This window comes from Salminus brasiliensis, chromosome 22 (assembly GCF_030463535.1).
Source record: "Salminus brasiliensis chromosome 22, fSalBra1.hap2, whole genome shotgun sequence".
NCBI lineage: Eukaryota > Metazoa > Chordata > Actinopteri > Characiformes > Bryconidae > Salminus > Salminus brasiliensis.
Window position 1 is genome coordinate 1,098,095 of NC_132899.1, and position 13,464 is coordinate 1,111,558.

At 42.6% G+C, this 13,464-nt stretch overlaps 1 protein-coding gene across 2 annotated transcripts; it reads left to right on the forward strand.

Annotated features, from left to right (window-relative positions):
- The first annotated feature begins 1 nt into the window (after position 1).
- acadsb (acyl-CoA dehydrogenase short/branched chain) lies at positions 2–12,882 on the forward strand. Of its 2 annotated transcripts, XM_072667789.1 has the most exons (11): positions 2–85; positions 839–995; positions 2,451–2,551; positions 3,048–3,254; positions 6,670–6,840; positions 7,053–7,178; positions 8,583–8,675; positions 9,406–9,495; positions 9,599–9,736; positions 11,149–11,248; positions 11,695–12,882. In XM_072667789.1, the coding sequence occupies exons 1-11, from the start codon at positions 53–55 to the stop codon at positions 11,769–11,771; spliced, it is 1,293 nt and encodes a 430-aa protein (XP_072523890.1). In that variant the 5' UTR covers positions 2–52; the 3' UTR covers positions 11,772–12,882. The 2 variants fall into 2 exon arrangements, with proteins under 2 accessions (XP_072523890.1, XP_072523891.1); XM_072667790.1 differs by lacking the exons at positions 2–85; positions 839–995 and having other exon boundaries at positions 2,488–2,551; positions 2,805–3,254.
- The last annotated feature ends 582 nt before the right edge of the window (positions 12,883–13,464 follow it).

Here is a 13,464-nt window from a genome sequence, read left to right on the forward strand (position 1 = left end):
CGGTGTTTAAGCCAGTCCACAGCGAAGAGCCCGTATGTAAACAAGCTCCGTGATGGCGGCGCCCTTGACCAGGATCTTTGGAAAGGTGAATAAAGGTGTTTATTTTCTTTAGAAACAGAAAATAAAGCGATATAATATCACTGCAGAAGGTAACGTCGTGCGCTAATATATTATTATTACTATTATCTAAGGCGGTATTTGCGGTATTTGCGGAACGTCGCCAGTGTGGCCAGTTAGTGCAGTGTAATAACAGTAGCTACCTGCTCACCTGCAGATTAAATCAAACTAAATTAACCTGTAAACTGTCAGATATGCATACTGAGGCCGCAGCTGGTTCCGGTAACTCCTCTACATGCATTAAGTGTTTTTGTTCTGAACTGTTTCAAATGCTCATACTTTTACTTCCACTGTTTTGGCCACTTTATTGGAAACACCTCCCTGCTGCTTCCACTCATTGTCCACCTATTAGTGAAGTCCACGTCCGTGTAGGTGCACAGTTACAGACTGAGTCCCTGTTGCTGGAGAGGTTATCAGCCCTTCTACCCCAATCATCACTGCAGTAGCAGTAACGCTGACCGGCTGGGGCTCAGAGTAGTGTGTGTGTGTGTGTGTGTGTGTGTGATGCTGGCACTGTGTTTGAGTACACACTTCACAGCCAGTGGTCCACCACCCAGAAGCTGACCACTGATGAAGGTCTGGATGATGAATAACACAAACCAGGCGTCCACAGATGATCTCCATTCTCTAATCGAACCCCAGCAAGAGAGAGGTTTCTGATAAAGTGGCCGGGGAGAGTATTGATGTGGTGATGGAGATGTCTGATGTCTGATGTTAACAGGTGGGCAGGCAGCTGTCCAGGCCATGGGCTTCTTGCCAGGCATCACTGCGGCCCATTTCGTCGCGGACGGTGGCCGTGGAGCAGGGTGCTTCTACAGGCGCAGGGTTCCCTCCTCTCCAGAGCTTCTCGGAGGAGGAGACCATGATGAGGGATGCGGGTGAGTTCAGGGGATCAGGACTGTACACATGTCTAGAGCCTTTGGTGAAGCACGTCCTGCAGTAAACGTAGAAGTCAAACTGTGGGGTCCACACTACTGCCCACACACTGGCCCCACACTGCGTACCCTGGGCCTATTTTTACCTAGCATTCACTAGTACACACCATACTGTATACCATGACCTGCATACACTGGACATAATTCATCTGCATAAAAATTCAGTTCAATTTTCAATTCAGTTTTTTTTTATTTGATTTATTTAGACTTTTTACAACGTTGTCACAAGGAGATCCGGGTCCGAGCCTCTTTTGAGCAGCTAGTGGCAACAGGGGCAAGGAAAAACTCCCTCGGGTCGAGAGGAACCAAGACTCAAAATAGGAACCCGTCCTCCTCAGATCCACACCGGATCAGAATAATAATGATACAAATCAAAACAGGAATAAAAACAATAATAAAACTAAATTAATTTTAATTAAGAGAAATTAAAATAATATAATAATATAGTATGATAGGATCCAATAAATGATATATTGTAAAATCATTTGGATTCAGATACAGTGCAACTGTATAGTGTCCATAAGATGACAGGATAATCCTTTATTAGTCCCACAGTGGGGAAATTTACAGTGTCACAGCAGAAAAGGGATAGATACACAATATAAATAATAGAAGTAAAAAACAATAACAATAGTATTTACAGTTTATGTACAGATAATTGTAAATTGCAAGGCTGGGCCTAAAAAAGTCAAATCAGTACCCAACAGAATCTACCTATAATCAATATTCCAGGATATCCGCATCATCAGATCGAGCTGAGATTACTCACTCTGTGGTTATTTCTTTCTGTTAAAATGACGCCTGATGGCTTTCATTGCTTTTCCTCTTCTTATCCACTCATATGGTTCAGATAAAGAGTTTAAACTGTAAGCCTGTGATATTTAATCACACAGACAGTCTGAACACTGGGGAGATTATATAGGACACATTTCAGCTCGTTTGTTAGATCTGCTGTCTAATACAGACAAGCCTGTCCAGCAGGGCGGTGCCAGAGTGCCAGTTTGGCAATATTTTGGAGGACAAACGGGAATCAGACTACTGTCTTTAATTCTGCACGCTGAGGAAAGACTGAGAGCCTGAACCGTCTGTGATTTTTAGTTTTGAGTTCAGTTAATCTTCAGTGAATGATAGTAGAGCCGTCCTGCTGTTCTCCACCTGAATATCCTGGGTAGCAGGTCAGTAATGTTAGGAGCCCAGTCAGTGGTTATAACAGCAACAGGGAAAAGATGAGCTCTAAGGAATGCTCTCACGTCTATTATTATTATTATTATTATTATTATTGTTGTTGTTATTATTACTATTATTATAATCATTATTATTTTTTAAAGTATTGTGATGTTAGACAGGGCCTCTAGAGAGCCCCACTCCTAGTAACCATCAGTCTGTTTGTTTTCACAGTGAAGAAATACGCTCAGGACTGCATCGCTCCGTTTGTCTCCAAGATGGATGAGAACTCTTCCATGGATGATGAAGTGATCAGCTCTCTCTTTGAGCAGGGGGTCTGTCTCTCTCTCTCTCTCTCTCTCTCTCTCGTATGATCAGTATTGCTTTACACTGCCGTCACTTTAAACGTACGCTGCTGGACTATACTGAAGAATATTAAAGTGCTGATTTTATGTATTTTAATATCTGTATGATTCTGTGAGAGAGCACAGCAGTGTCCTCACTGAGCTCAGGCTCTGTCCGTGACCCTGATACACACAGCCTTTCTCAAAGTCTCAGAGTGTGTGTGTGTGTGTGTGTGTGTCCCAGAAGCACAGTGACCACCACCCTGACCCATCGAGGCAAGGACTCCACAAGACCTCCCGCTGTGGTCTCTGAGACAGGAAGCAGAGCTGTGGGTGAAGGTCAGAGACAGCAGTTTCATGATTCACTATTCACCCTTTCTGTGTGTGTGTGTGTGTGTGTGTGTGTGTGTGTGTGTGTGTGTGTGTGTGTGTGTGTGTGTGTGTGTATGTGTATGTGTGTGTGTGTGTGTGTGTGTGTGTGTTGCAGTTGATGGGGATTGAGATAGGTACTGAATATGGAGGCACTGGCTCCTCCTTCTTCTCGTCCATCCTGGTGATTGAGGAGCTGGCGAAGGTGGACCCGTCCGTGGCCGTGCTGTGCGACATCCAGAACACACTGATCAACACACTGATGTCCAAGCTGGGCACGGAGGAGCAGAAGGAGAAGTACCTGCCCCACCTCGCCACGGACATGGTGAGACACTGTCCTGTTCCCCAGCATCACTGTAAAGAACCCTTAACCCTAAACCTCAGACTGTGACCCAGGCTAGAACCATCACACCGTTATGTTCTAGACTCATAGAGACATCTCTGAATGTGCAGAAGAGCAGCAGCGGACCTGCTGATGGGGAGTTGATCAGATTTGGGGCCGTGGGGATATGGTGCAGTATAGTGGAGTGAGCTGAGGTGAACACGTTACAGGACGTTTAGGTTAATTATCTTGAAGCTGAGAGCCGAGATCAGTGCTACTATAGAAATTCCTTTTTTGGAATTTTGTTGCACAATGAGTCACATGTCTGCTGGTGATTCACACACAAAAAATAACAATAAAAATATTAGAGCAGTGTCACACAGAAACAAAACAAAAAATGATCAAATATTAAATGTGTGTGTAGATCTGAGGGCTTGCACTGAGTATCGCACATTTCTGAGTTGAAACTGCAGCAGCCAAGAAAAAAATATGTATACAGTATTAAATTAAATTAAATTAAGATAAGATAAGATAAGATAGTCCTTTATTAGTCCTGCAGTGGGGAAATTCCCAAAAATTAAGCATGAACAACATGCTATTCGGGTCTACCATTCCCAGAACCAGAGTGGAGGCAGGAAGGGTTTTCTTTGTGTGTGTGTGTGTGTGTGTGTGTGTGTGTGTGTGTGTGTGTGTGTAATATACACATTCCCAGAAAAACATGAGCCACCCTACATCATCAGTTTCTCTGGTTTTACTATTTCTAGGCAGTCTGCTCAAAACAGCTGCTGAAATAATGCAGTGAAATGATGATAATAATTATAAAGTAAAGAAGTTATTATTCAGATTTAAACACAGTACTAATATCTGAACTTTGAGAGCATTCAGAAATCGCTATGCTGAAATAATAACCTCAACGGCCAATCGCAGCTGTCATGTCTCGGCCGGCTCTCCACTAGTCTTTCACACTGCTGTTGGGACTTTATGCCGTTTATAGTCTGTAAATTCAGCTCATTCAGCTCTGTTTGATGAACTTCAGGAATAAAAGACCTGCCGGACGCGTGTGAAAAAAGGAAACCCTTTCTGTAGTGTTATTAGTATCAGCAGCTCTACTCTCTGATTTACACACAGGACTGAAAACTTCACACAGTGCTGTTTATATATATATATATATATATATATATATATATATATATATATATATATATATATATATATATATATATACTGAAACAGAAACAAATGCCCACAAACCTCAATGGACTGAAGCAACACTGAGAAGAAGAGTGGGCCAGAAGTCGTACAGACGCTAAAGGTGTATCTACTAGCTATTGATTCATGGGGTGTATTTAGTTTTTCACACATGAGTTTTCCATTTCTGCTTCATTTGTGTTAAATAAATAATGATCCAGTGGAATCTGAGGCGTGTTGCTCTTCATCTGAGGATGAATTTACCTAATAATAGGAACTCCTGAGGTATCTAGGGTGCATTTAAACCGTACACTTCCAAATGACTGTATGTACAGTGAGTCCAAGAAGTATTTGATCCCTTGCTGATTTTCTTTGTTTGCCCACTAATAAAGACACTATCCTTCTGCACTTTTAATGGTAGATATATTCTAACATGGAGAGACAGAATATCAAGACAAAAATCCAGAATATAATTTTAAAGAATATATTTTAATTAATTTGTATTTCAATGAAGAAAATAAGTATTTGATCCCTCTTGCCAAACACACTCAATACTTAGTGGCAAAGCCTTTGTTTGCAAGCACAGCGGTGAGACGTTTGTTGTAGTTAACCACAAGTTTAGCACACACACCAGGGGGAATTTTGGCCCACTCTTCTTTGCAGATCCTCTCTAAATCATGAAGGTTGGTGGGCTGTCGCTTGGCAACTCTGACCTTCAGCTCCCTCCATAGATTTTCGATCGGATTGAGGTCTGGCGACTGGCTGGGCCACTCCATGACCTTAATGTGATTTTTCTTGAGCCAATCCATTGTTGCCTTTGCTGTATGTTTAGGGTCGTTATCATGTTGGAAGACCCAACCACGGCCCATTTTCAGATCCCTGGCAGAGGGGAGGAGGTTGTCCCTCAGGATTGTGCGGTACATGGCTCCATCCATCTTCCCAGTGATGCGGTGAAGTAGCCCTGTACCCTTGGCAGAGAAACACCCCCAAAACATTATGCTTCCACCTCCATGCTTGACGGTGGGCACAGTGTTCTTGGGGTCATAGGCAGCATTTTTCTTCCTCCACACATGGCGGGTGGAGTTGAGGCCAAAAAGTTCAATTTTGGTCTCGTCTGACCACAAAACCTTCTCCCAATAACTTGGTTCATCTTTCAAATGATCATTGGCATACTTGAGGCGCGCCTCCACATGTGCTCTCTTCAGCAGGGGTACCTTTCGGGCACTGCAGGATGTGAATCCATTGTTGCGCAAAGTGTTGCCAATTGTTTCCTTGCAAACTGTGGTCCCAGCTGCCTTCAGGTCATTTGCTAACTCCTGCCGAGTGGTTGCAGGACGATTTCTGACTGTTCTCAGCATCATTGCCACCCCACGAGGCGAAATCTTCTTTGGAGCACCGGGCCGAGGTCTGTTGATTGTCATGTTATACTCTTTAAACTTTCTGATAATTGCACCAATAGTTGTTACTTTCACATCCAACACCTTACTAATCTTTTTGTAGCCCATTCCAGCTTTGTGAAGGTCAACAATTCTGACTCTGAGGTCCTGTGACAGCTCTTTGGTTTTACCCATGTTGGAGACTTGAAATCTGTGTGATCTGTCTGATTCTGTGGACAGGTGTTTTTCACACAAGTGATTAGTGAGAACAGGTGGCTTCAGGTCAGGTAACAAGTTGATTGGGAGTGTCTAACTGGTCTGTAAAAGCCAGAACTGCTAATGAATACTAAGGGATCAAATACTTATTTCACTCCATGAAATACAAATCAATTAATATATATTCCTTAGATTTATTTTCTGGATTTTCTTTTTAATATTCTGTCTCTCCATGTAAGAATACATCTACCATTAAAAGTATAGAATGATCATGTCTTTATTAGTGGGCCAACGAAGAAAATCAGCAAGGGATCAAATACTTCTTGGACTCACTGTATGTATGTATGTGTGTGTGTATGTGTGTATATATATATATATATATATATATATAATACACACTGTGCACAAGTTTCAGCACCGAGTGTAAATCAGAGAGTAGAGCTGCTGATCAGATCAGTTAGTGTTTATCTGCTCAGTAAATCATTGATATCAGAATAATCACTAATAATATTACTCCTACAGAAAGTGGTGGAGGTTCTCCATCACTGTGTTCATCATTAGAACATCTCCAAAGTTCTCCTCATGGAGTCTAGTATTATGTATATTTATCTGAAAATATCTGTTTGTTTTTTCTGCAGATTGGAAGCTTTTGCCTGTCGGAGGCGGGGTCAGGCAGCGACGCCTTCTCTCTGAAGACCAAAGCAGAGAAGCACAATGACTATTACACCATCAACGGCTCCAAGATGTGGATCAGCAATGCAGAACATGCAGGAGTCTTCCTGGTCATGGCCAACGCTGACACCTCAGCAGTGAGTCACACACACACACACAGCACGGCACACACAGCGTAGGAGAACCGGTGAAAATCTCCTGAGCAGGAGCTGTTCTACTGTAATCCTGGTCTGTAAGTGACCTGTCCTGTCCTGAAGGTCCAGAGTAGTAAAAGACAGATCCGGCTGTGAGGGTGAGAGTGAGGGTCGAGGGTCACACATGTGACTGTTGTGTTGTGTTTGATTGACAGGGCTACAGGGGCATCACCTGTTTTATTGTGGACCGGGACACGGAGGGGCTGCAGATCGGAAAGAAGGAGAACAAGCTGGGCCTGAGAGCTTCCTCCACCTGCACACTCTCCTTTGACAATGTGAAGGTACAAATATCCCAAATATTTCTCTTGGAATATGATGGTAAAATTAAAATAATTCACATGCAGCGCTGCCTCACTCGCCTTTACCGGCATTCTCATTTCCGCTTAGCTGAGAGAGGACGTTTTACACACAGTGTTCGCAAGACATTACATTACATTACATTCAGAATTTGAAAACCTTAAAAGTCATGGAAAATAAACAAGCTATAATCCAGTACTGATTAGTACATTGAAAAAAGGAAAATATGGTGCCGTCATTTTATATAATACAATAAAACACAACTTTTATTTCAGCATCATTTTCACATGTCCAGTCGCTGCCTGTATTTTATATGACCATGCACAGTTTTGGCCATGTATTATGTTGTTAACTAGTGAGCCTGGACAGTCTCTCAGCTGCTGGCGTGGACTAAACAAGTAACGGGAACATTTTTTGTCCTGAAAAGTCATGGAAAGTCTTCCAATTTACCAATGGAAATTTGAAATTGGTAAATTGTATAAACCCTGGTTTAGGGCACTACTTAGGGAGTAGGGAGCTGTTTGATCTGGGTCATAATCTAATCCAGCACTGCAACAAGTGAGTTAGAGAAGCGTCCCCAACTCTGGTCCTGCTGCCGTGTCCATCCAATCAGGGGCCGAATTCGCAAAAGCTTTCCTAAGAAAAAACGTAAGAATGATCTTAAGATGAAGACTAAGAGGCTTTCTGCAGTTTTTACTCCTGGGATCAATAAAGTGTTTCTGATTCTGAAGAATGGTCTGAAATGCAGTTCTCCTAAAGCGCTTCAGATGTTCTCTTAATTATCTTCTGAGGACTTTCTGAAGATACTCATCATTAGTTTTTTGTTTAGAAAACACTGTTTGGTGATTTTTCTGTTAACACAACTGGTAAATTTGGGAAACCGTGCATGACTCCAACCCTCCAGGACTGGAGCCGCACCCCAGAGCTGAGGTGTTGTCCTGTTGTATTGCAGCAAAGCATCTGTTTCACCTCACCGCTGAATTTGACTTTCTCCATCAAAGAGTCGCGTCCTGGTTTAGAAAAGTTGTCCTGGTGTATGAAACGGTGGAGGAACATTTTTCTTCTAAAACCTTTTCTTGAAGGTTCCTCAAAGCACCTAAAGAGGTTCCTCCACAGTTTTAAACTTAAGAACCTTCAAACAGTGTAGCACATATGTAGGGACAGAATGAAAACTCACTACTGAGTTCTATCGTGAACCGGGCTCTGAAGCTCCTCCTTCACGCCTCTGGGAAAAACATGCTCATGTTCAGTTCTAGCTGACCTCGCAGACCTCGTTAAAATAGCCACTAAAAACTAAAAAGGCAGGGAGTGAAGGTGCCGGTATGAGCTAAGGTGGAGACTTTGTCATGCACAGAGCGACTTCACGTCAATTCTTTCATCTGAAACAGGTCCACGAGAAGAACATCTTGGGCAAAATGGGGCAGGGCTACAAATACGCCATTGGGATGCTGAACGAGGGCAGGATCGGCATTGCAGCACAGGTACGGTGCTACCAGGTTTTCTGCCCAGCGAAAAAAGTCCTGCATAAGGAACTTAATGAATTATTACACCCTAAAACCTTCTGTCTTTTTGTACATATTCAAAGATAAACACACAAAACAGAAGAAACGTTATAAATTTTATATCATCATTTATAAAATGGATTTAATAGAAATGTAATTTCCCCACACTTCAGATGTGTAGAATCAGAGTCAGGAGCAGAAGATCAGCTGCAGATGATCAGATCATGGTTGGAGAGGATTATTCTGGAGGAGTCTGGAGTCTGATTTAAACCTCAGACGTTTAGTCTGTTCTGATCTTGATTGATGGTTGAAGTGAGGAGTGAAGAAGATCATCATGGCCAGATCCAGAGAGCTCTCTGAGGCCAGCAATTCTGAGAGATTTCTGCTTAGAGGAGTGGGAAAATCATTCTTCTAGTCGATGTCAGCTGATAGATGATTATGTTGGGGCATAGGGTGTCCTGCATTTCTATTAATTCCATTTTCTTAATGATGATTATAGACGTTTCTTCAGGTGTGTGAGTTTAGTTAGATCACCTTCATCTCTCAGTGCTGATCACATGAAGATCAAATGTCCAGATGTTTAAATGTGTGGAACACTGGACTATCTATCTAGGCACTAATGGACTTTTTCCAGACTGCCACCTCTGCCAGGCACTGCAGTGTGTTTTTCCTGTGTGTTTTTCCTGTGTGTTTTTCCTGTGTGTTTTAGATGCTGGGCTTGGCTCAGGGTTGCTTTGATCATGCAGTCCCCTACACCAGACAGAGGGTCCAGTTCGGTAAACGCATCTTTGACTTTCAGGTAACTCCTGATTTAGAAGAACAAGCTCTTGCAGAGTTGGAAAGCGTGCTGTACTGTAATAATAGACCAATGACACTGTCACTGTTTGCTGATTGGCTGGCAGGGAATGCAGCATCAGATCGCCACCGTTGGCACCCAGCTGGAGGCTGCCAGACTCCTGACCTATAACGCAGCTCGGCTGAAGGAGGCGGGACGGCCGTTTATTAAAGAGGCCTGCATGGCCAAGTACTTTGCAGCAGAGGTCAGTGACTATGCCATGTGGCTTTCCACACCAGTCCATAGAGGGACACTGCACATTACACTGTGACACACCTGACCTGTAAAAGCGGGACAGTTCAGGGCTGAGCTTCACAAAAGCTTCAGAATGTTTTTTAAAACAAGTTTATTTATTTATTTATTTATTAGAGTTCAGAGTTGATTGGTTGGCCTAGAAGCAGATCATAGTTTTCTAGCTATTGTACAGCGTAACTAAGCCTCTGCATTTACAGGGTTCCGGCAGATACACGAGTGCTTGAAAGTTTGATGAAAATATTCTATATTTCTGCATAAATTTGACCAAAAATGTTTCCTAAAATCCTAAAACTAGATCAGGAGAATCAGATCAAACAAATGAGACACGAATATCAGACCTGTTCGTTTATTTATTGAGGAAAACGATCTGTGAGCGACAAACGTGTGAACCTTTAGGATCAGCAGATCACTGAAGGTGAATTTAGAGTCCAGGGTTTTCAGTCAGTGGGACGAAGGTCAGGTGTGAGTGGGCAAACAGTATTATCATCTTAACTTCTAGGAGAGGTGACAAGTGTTTGGAGATCTTTGAGAGTGAATGCTTATTTTTAGATGTTTGAAAGATTCTCCACACTGCCGTCTCTTTCACAAACATGCTGCTTTATGGAACCAGAAGTGGTTCTTCTATGGCATCAATCAAAGAAACATTGTAAGAATTGGAGTTTACACCAGGGAACCTCTTGGAAATTGAGAACTTTTGGGGATAACAGTGATAGAGTTTCATGGAAGTCACTTAAAGTTACTCTTTAACTTTCTTTACTCAGGGTTTTTCTTTTACTCAGCGTTACTTTACTTAATTTGTGTGTAAATAAAAAAAGAAGAAAAAAAAATATAAAATATATATTTGTATTTTATATATATATATATATAGATATAGATATATATATAGAGAGAGATATAGATAAAAAAATATATGACAATATAATAGAATTTAAACTGCTCAAATAAATAAATATTTTTTTAAATATATATATATATACATATATTTTTTTTATTATTTTTTTTTTAAAGATTATGTGGGTAAATGGAGGAACTGCACAGTAAGAATTTCATTGTATAGTGGAACTGCTGGTTTCTGCTGTGCACACGGCAATCCACTCCTGAATCTTGAACTAAGGATAAACAACATTCCCTTAATCTCTGGTTTGTCCTTCAGAGTAAAACAAAGCCTCTAAGCTGTTGAATCAGTGATAACTGTGCTCGCAGTAACCTCTGAGTGAGTTCATTACAGGCAGGATTAAGAATGCTTTCCTTAACAATCTAGAAATCTCTGCATGACAAACCAATAAAAAACCAGGACCTAATAACAGGTCGAGCTCCTCCTGCTCTGCAGCGTGTGTTAATGTGTTAATCTGCTGTCCTCAGGTTGCTACTTTAACCACGTCTAAATGCATCGAATGGATGGGAGGAGTGGGCTTCACTAAGGACTACCCCATCGAGAAATACTACAGAGACTGCAAGATAGGTGAGTGTGTGAGCAGTACCTGTGCAGGCGGGGTGTGTTGCTGAATCGGGGCAGGTTCAGACTCCAGCTCCTGGAGTTTAAGCTCAGGGTGAGGATCGGCTTGTTAGATGAACTCGGGTAATTCTGCACAGCTTTATTCTTATCTGGTTTTATCCTGCGGTTTTTGAGATATTGATACCTTTCCAACTCAGACAGGTCTGACTCTGTGAGGTATGATGGAATATTTCCCCCATAGGCATGAATGGGCTGCATTATGATGATGCATATACAGCAGTAACACCCAACCAACCACATGTGGTACCATAGCAACCATTTGGCAACAACCTTGCAACCACCTGGGATACCTTAGCAACTGCTGAGTTTAGAGCAGCTCTCTTCCTGACTGACGGAGACCGTACATGCGTCACTGTGTGCTAATGGGGGTTGAACGCTGTGTTCTCCTGCAGGCACCATCTACGAGGGAACGACCAACATTCAGCTGAGCACCATCGCCAAGTTCATCGACCAGGAGTACGATTCATAAACCCGTCAGTCCGTCTCCTCGTGCTGCCATCCGTCTCCGGTCTCTCTTCTGTACGATGGTCAATAGCTGCCCTCTTCAGGCCTTCTCCCGGGTCAGAGCCTGGAGTGTCCACACTGACCCCCTCATTACTACAGTCCACACTTAGACAGTCACGATCAGATCAGCGTTAGTGAGCTGCAGAGACGATGTTTTGGGAAGTAAATTCATCTTAAATCCAGGTGAAGTAGGTCATGTTTCCTATTTTGAAAATTATGGGATTATTTAACTTATTTTAGACATTTTTCACTTTTGCACTTTATTATACTGTTTTCTTTTGGGAGATCATTTAGATTTTTAACCAGTAAAACAACAAGTTTGAATTCATCTGAATTAAATTACTTACAACTTTTTATTAAAATCTAGAAATAAATTAAATAATCTTAAAATCTTCACAATGAGAAATATTAGAGATCTGAATATTGGAGTAAATTGAAGGTGATTTCTCAGTCTCCATGCCCAGTGTTCTTCTGAAGCCTCAGCGAACGTAAGAGTGTGTTCTTGCACTCACACCCCCTCACTCGGCCCCCTCATGTAGCCCGGAGAAGATGGGTCTGTCCTAATTCATGGAACTTTTCATGGATACGATGGAGGTGGTCCTGAAGGGCATCGTCTAGCGCAGATGGGTGACCTTCCTGCTCAAAGCAACTTAGAGTAGGAGGGCTGATCTAGGATCAGTTCCTGTCTGTGTAGTTATGATGGGTCAGAGAGAAATCTGACCCTAGATCAGCAAGTTTCTCCAGACTGGGCTTCCCGCTGCCCTGGTTCTGGGAGCTGTGTTTGGGGTGTGTAGAGTAGAGGCTGTTGTCCACTGTGTGAGAGTCTTCTACAGTCTGTGTGTGTTTCAGTAGTCAAACTGATAACGAGTTCCACATTAGCATAATTCATTACTAACGAGGTGATGGAAGCTGATCTACAGTGAAGATGAGTAAGTCTAGAGTAAATGAAAAGCTGGTGCCTTTTAACAGGATTTGTAGAGTCACTAATAACCTGTCAGATCTGTGATTGGCTCTGAAGGTTCTCTGTTCTGTGTGACAATAAATAAATAAATGAATAAATAAGGTTCTTCAACACATTCCCTCTTTTTTATTTTCTTGGTCAGGTTGTGTTAGCAAGCTCTGACCACTAGGTGGCAGAAGCAGACCATAGGTCAGTACTTGGGCTAGTGCCTCTGGAGGAGCAGTCCGTTACTGCAGCTTGTGATGGCCTGTCTGGGTCACTGCGCTCAGGTTTTAACTGATCTTCTGCCGCTGAAGCCGAAAGGTCGGCTGGGCAGTCTGTGCCTGTTCCCTTACACTCGCTCACACACAGCAATTCTACAGGAATTCAGATTCATTCATGGTTATTTACAGAGATCCGGGGCCAACAGGGTCGTCTTTTGAGTAAGCCAGTGGTGCCAGTGGCAGGAGAAGCTCCCTCAGACAGAGAGGAGGAACCCGTCCTCCTCTGATCTCCTCCTGAGAGCTAGATGAAGAGCCAAACAGCGAGAATAAAGAAATGGACAAAAACACAAGAGTGAATTAAGAGCTGTGATAAAAGCGAGGATGTGAGTGACCGGTGAAAGTCCAGGCAGGTGAGGGGTCACCTGCACAGCTCTGCAGAGAGGCGGGCAGCAGGGTAGTGGAGAAACCCTGCAATCTGCAGTTAGGATCGTGAT

Excerpts from the sequence above, each read along its gene's own strand:
- acadsb (XM_072667789.1), top strand. The coding sequence starts at position 53 with ATGGCGGCGCCCTTGACCAGGATCTTTGGAAAG. Across the intron at positions 996-2,450 it reads GACCATGATGAGGGATGCGG|TGAAGAAATACGCTCAGGAC; the intron begins GTGAGTTCAGGG and ends TTGTTTTCACAG. Across the intron at positions 11,249-11,694 it reads CTACAGAGACTGCAAGATAG|GCACCATCTACGAGGGAACG; the intron begins GTGAGTGTGTGA and ends GTTCTCCTGCAG.